The sequence below is a fragment of the Dendroctonus ponderosae genome, unplaced genomic scaffold, assembly GCF_020466585.1.
Source record: "Dendroctonus ponderosae isolate FM_Combo_2020 unplaced genomic scaffold, Dpon_F_20191213v2 Dpon_F_20191213_1, whole genome shotgun sequence".
Taxonomy (NCBI): Eukaryota; Metazoa; Arthropoda; class Insecta; order Coleoptera; family Curculionidae; genus Dendroctonus; species Dendroctonus ponderosae.
The window spans coordinates 12,958,472-12,963,883 of NW_026017110.1; the positions used below are offsets into that span (position 1 = coordinate 12,958,472).

At 33.0% G+C, this 5,412-nt stretch overlaps 2 protein-coding genes and 1 long non-coding RNA gene across 4 annotated transcripts in view; 2 read left to right on the forward strand and 1 right to left on the reverse strand.

The window, feature by feature from the left end:
* Window positions 1-5,412, forward strand: part of LOC109545046 (serine proteinase stubble) — a gene marked incomplete in the record, with an annotated part of 47,849 nt that overhangs the window by 32,469 nt on the left and 9,968 nt on the right.
* Window positions 158-5,412, forward strand: part of LOC109545716 (cytochrome P450 6k1) — an 8,985-nt gene continuing 3,730 nt past the window's right edge. The window contains exons 1-2 of one of the 2 annotated variants that reach the window (XM_048662107.1): window positions 159-2,212; window positions 2,282-2,895. In XM_048662107.1, the coding sequence (XP_048518064.1) occupies window positions 2,282-2,895 (614 nt within the window). In that variant the 5' untranslated portion in view covers window positions 159-2,212. Of the gene's footprint in view, window positions 2,896-5,412 lie in introns of both variants that reach the window. The other variant, XM_048662111.1, reaches the window with a different exon arrangement.
* Window positions 4,787-5,412, reverse strand: part of LOC125502845 — a 1,925-nt gene continuing 1,299 nt past the window's right edge. Inside the window, exons 2-3 of the long non-coding RNA XR_007280566.1 lie at window positions 5,028-5,186; window positions 4,787-4,892 (exon numbers count right to left, since the gene is read on the reverse strand). This is a non-coding gene — a long non-coding RNA (uncharacterized LOC125502845). The remainder of the gene's footprint in view (window positions 4,893-5,027; window positions 5,187-5,412) is intronic.

Genomic DNA, 5,412 nt, shown 5'->3' on the forward strand with positions numbered 1-5,412 from the left:
TTACGAATAACTCGGAAATCGTAAATTTTTCAGGTAAAACGGTTGAAACAAACATAAATTAAAATTGAACGGCCAATCTGAAAATAACAAAAAAGAGTGGGGGTTTCAGTTAAAAAACCAGAGTTGGTAACTACCACACGTTTATGATGCACCCTGTATATTGGAAAGTAATTTTAGAATGTGGACCTTTTAAACGTGAAATTTGTCCGTTTGATACCGGATTTCCACTGTTAGGGGTCACAAATTTTGCAATCATTTTGGCAACAAATAAGTTAGCATTTGAGTTAAACTTTGCATCTATAGCGCAAATTGATTTGGATACACATTCAAATCTGCTGTGCTTCAACTGATTTCTTGTAGTATCTGAAAAACAGATTTTCCGCTAGAATATCATAAATACCGGTAAAGTTGAACCAAACTATTTACAACGGGGCAGTAACTTTTAACTATTTTCAAAAGAAGCTACTTTGACTGTAATTATATGGCTTATTTCATATAGTTTTGGGAGTTATTTTTGGGTTATTCAAATGACCTCAAAGATTACTAGCGACTAAATATGAGATTTGGTACCATCTGTTGTTCTTGCGAATTTGAAGTGGGCCGCCAAAATCACCCTGTTAGATAATTAGCACAATTAGTGAAAATAATCTCAGTATTTTAAGCAACATTAAATACAAATTTGGATAAGGGCTGTTGATTGACTAATGTGTTTTGAGTTGTATGTTGTACAGCAAAGGCTCTGCCTTTTTGTGATTTTATTTGTTTTTTACTTATTTCATATTACATAAATTGCCCAATATAATTTGGTTACAATGTTTGATTAATTAACTAACCTAAATTAAATTTGATGCGCCAAATAACATGTATAGGGTGTTCCAAATAAAGTGTGCACTTTAGACAGTGACTCGGTTCAATCTTAATATATATTACTCGGTATATTAGTAGTTATATTATCGGTATTATATATATTACTCGGTATATTATAAGGTAGTGCTTCTTTCGTGGCTTCATAAATGCTGGATGCTCCGAGTTTGTCGTTAATAATGAAACACCACAGTTATCAACCAAATTAATTTGCGGGGTTCGAGCACGCAACTACTATTGAACGTGGAATTATTTAGGAAGGGCTGAAATAAGTTTATTGCTTTGCACATTTTTCGAACAATTAAATTTGGTGAAAACATTACATCATATTATCGATTGTTATTCAAATTACGGTCAAAATAAGCCGATATCATGATATTTTAGAAAAAAAATATGCAATAATAAATCAATTTAAACATGTAATTTTTAACCTTCACATTTGTTGTTTTTTGACTATGAGATAAGAAAACGTAGTAGTAACTGAAACATAATTGAGATAGGCACTTAAAGCTCTAATTATTTTCAATAAATAAATAATTGTATGATTACATAGTATCAGTCACATTCAATGTTTAAAACAATTATCCAGTATCCCAGGGTCGCGTTTAGCAATCCATAATAAACAATTTTAATATTATTTTCTATCTATATCTATATCTATATATGAAAATTCTATTAACTATATTAATCAGCAAATAGCTGGAATAAATACATGTAACGTTTAACATATAATAAATTAGCAATTCGTATTTTCTTGTTGATAAAGGCAACATATAGGTATAAATTTGCAAATAGGACTTTTTATTTTACTAAGGCGGCAAATAGATTTTGTTTAGCTTCACAACCATAAGCGGCCCACATCTTCAGTGGTAATTTTTCAAAATCGGCAATGTAGGGATTTCTTAAGCCCGAGTCCTATTTATTTATGAATGTGTGGCTATTCGTTGTTATTTTTGGCTTGCTCCTCTTGACTTAAATTTGGGTTAACGTGCTCTGATATAAAATACTGATGGATATGATCCGACCCTGATCTTTTTCGATTTAAACAGCAATTATATCACATTGCTGTTATGTCGATATTCTAAAGAGATTGCTTTAGAAAAGTGATATAGAGTTATTAATAACATTCCGATAACATTTTGGTGTCAAATAAGAATACAAAAAAGGATAAGTTGTTTGAACGATTGACATTTGTTCATTGCATTGCCCAAAATTATTTCAGATATTTTGCAAATGAGAACGGGAGTTAAATTTAATTTAACAAAGCCCAGCAATACAAAATTTACGGTTTACGAAAAGTGTGGTGATTTATTGCGAACGTAAAAGCTGAGGACACAAGCCAATACATGTAAGCAGAATACGCAATCTACGTGCATTTAACGGATAATTAGTATTTCTAAGATTTTACTCTTTATAGATGGCGACTGTGTTAATATTGAGTACCATTGTACTGGTATTAATATGTACCCTATTAGATAAATATTTCACTAGAAATTTCAACTACTGGAAATCAAAGAATGTATTTTACATTAATCCTATACCACTGCTCGGAAATATGCTGCCCGCCTTGACGATGAAGACAACGCTAGGAGAATGGTTGGGTGACTTAAGCCATAAAATCAAAAAGGACTACTTTGGAATTTTCGTATTCGATCAACCAGTTTTGGTGGTTCAATCCCCAAAGCTGGTAAAACTGATACTACAAAAAGACTTTGAATACTTTCAAAACAGATCATCGGCCCATTACGAACACGATCCGATTTTGTCCAATTTTATGTTCATTGCTAAAAATCCACAGTGGAAAGCTGTACGATCAAAATTCAGTCCAGTTTTTTCTACTGGAAAATTAAAACAAATGTTTTCACATATCTTAAACGAAGCTAACCTTATGGTGGATTACGTCAGCAATTTAGCTAACGTGCCTAATGTTGAATCCAAGGAAATATGTGCGAAATTTTCGACTAATGTTATAGCAAGGTGTGCATTTGCAATAGACGCTGGATGCTTCAACACAGAAAATGCCGAATTCAGGTCAGTGATTAAGTTTATTAAAATTAAAATAAGTTCAGGGAGATAATCTCATTGTCAAAAGCAATTAWTMCTTGGTAGTCAGAAGATTTAAATTTATTTTGCTATTGGATCGCGATATGGGGTGTCCYATAAACRCATGATCAARAAGGGTACTGAGACATTTTTTGGCTCAAACAAAGACGATCTGACCTAAGTTTTTTTTAAAGAAAATGTCTGGCTCCTCTACTTTTGGTGGCATAAGTTCTTCAAAAAATTATGTTTTTTGAAATATCAAAAGCATCATACGACGGCTTTTAATAATACTCGTTCTAAATTTATTATCTATTATTAGATACCGAGTCCGATCGCTTTGGATAAGTAGTGAATTCTTAAGTGTGTTGGTACAAAAACTACGAAAACTTTCCAATTCGTAGATGGAAAACTCTTTTTTTTTTTCAGTTGATGCACTAGTCCTTTTCCAACATTTTTTTTCTTTCTGTAAAATCTTGGAACATTTACAGTTTTTGCTCAATTTTTTGTATTAATAAAACTTAAATACGGCTTTTTGTAATATCGGAAGAGTGAGGAGACCAATTAATGAGACCAACCAACGCCGGACCCATTGGGTCCCTCCACACTACTACTAAATACTTCTACTTCATTAAAATTCATTGTGCCAGTCTCACGATATTTCAAAAAACGTAATAGCTTTTTTCGCGGTAACGACTCAGAACTGGAGAGACAGATCGCATGCGCATAGAGGCATTGGAGGTTCGCGGTAAATAAATGACTCGTTCTGAACCGAAAGTTTTGTTCGCGGTACAGTAAGAACTGGTTCAGAAACCGGTTTTGACAAGCGCAGAACAAACAAGACAAAGGATTCGTATCGGCATCGGAATTTTTATGCTCGGCCTTGCAGCATCATCATTTTTTTGATTTGTTAGGAGAGACTGGACACTTTTGTTTGCGGGCCACTTTCGGTCGGCTGTTTGGTGAACCAAATTGCATTCCTTTTCCTTCAAATTCAAATGTATGGCTTTATTTGTCTATTCAGCCTGAGAGTTAAAATGTTAGAGGCTGCAGATGTCATTTAAAAAAAATTGCGAACATATGTAGGCAATTCCAAGTTTATTTTTACAATGGCGTTCTGATCAAAATTAGTTGAGTAAATGCAATATAAACATAAACAAACTTAATCATTCTATATTATTCGAATTAATCAAAAAGTGCCACTTTTCGCCACAGATCAAAAGGAAACACATCAAACAGTTTTTCCAACTTCTCACAAATTTCACCCGCGGCCTGACAAAGTCAAAACGCCGTCGTTTTAAAAAAAAATTTAAACTAAACTAGCATTTAAAACTACCTACTGTTTTTTTCTGTCAAGCATTGAAGGTAATTTACTTCGACCGTTTGATTCTCATGATTTGATAAGTGATTTTGCCAGAGAAAAATCAAGAACATTTTTCTTTTATTGAATAAAAAATTTGTAAATCATTCAGCTTAAGAAATATTAAGTTTTCTTGTGTTGATTTCTGCGACAAAAATATCACGTTAATGTGCAACAACTACATACCCAAACAGCACAAAGACATCTTAAAGACGTCTTGAAGATGTCTAATTCAGATATGTGAAACGTCTTAAAGACGTCTTTATGACGTCTGTTGTTACAAATATGGACGTCTTAAAGACGTCTTGAACAGACATCTTAAAGACGTCTTGAACAGGTCTTGTAGAGATGACTTAAAGGCGTCTTGAAGAGATGACTTAAAGGCGTCTTGAAGAGACGCCTTAAAGGGATGCCTTCTTGAAACACGTTTTCAAAGGTGTTAGGAATATTCTATGGGAAGTTTCCTATTGGAAATGTAAAATAATATATTTCGTGTTTTTATTTATTATCATATATATTTGAATTTATTTTTTTGTATTTTGTCTATCAGACGCTCTTCTAATCCAATTTTGGATGGCGTCTTCAGTCTCTTTGGCGGTGCTCGAAAGGCCTGCTTTTGCCGCTGCACCTAAGAAATGAACATATTATTAATAGATACACATCTAAATATAATACTATCTTTAAAACAGTTAGATTTTAAAAATATTAATGAAAATGTTTGATTTTTGTGGATTTTGAATTATTTTATATATAAAATGTATACCTATCAACATTTTGGAAATATTTAAATTCATACATATTTTTTCCCCTTTCTCCCTAGCCAGCTATACTCTATAGTTTTTTGGTCAGCTAGAAGGAGGCTAAGAGACCTTCTCACTAGGTCGTACGCCGACGATCCCCCTAATTTTGAAAATTCTTGAACCTAAAAAAATTAAAAATTAAATTATTGCATTTTACATATGATTTTGCAGGAGCGTCACAAATAATTGCTTTGGTATATTCTGCAAACTGTTGATTTTGATACAAGAAACACTATCCGAACTCTCGCCACTATCCGAACTCTCAACGCAATTGTAAAGTTTCTGTCTTTCGGTGGCTCTTTTGGCCCTCATGTGATATTTGTTTAGCTTACCACTTGCACTTGTTCG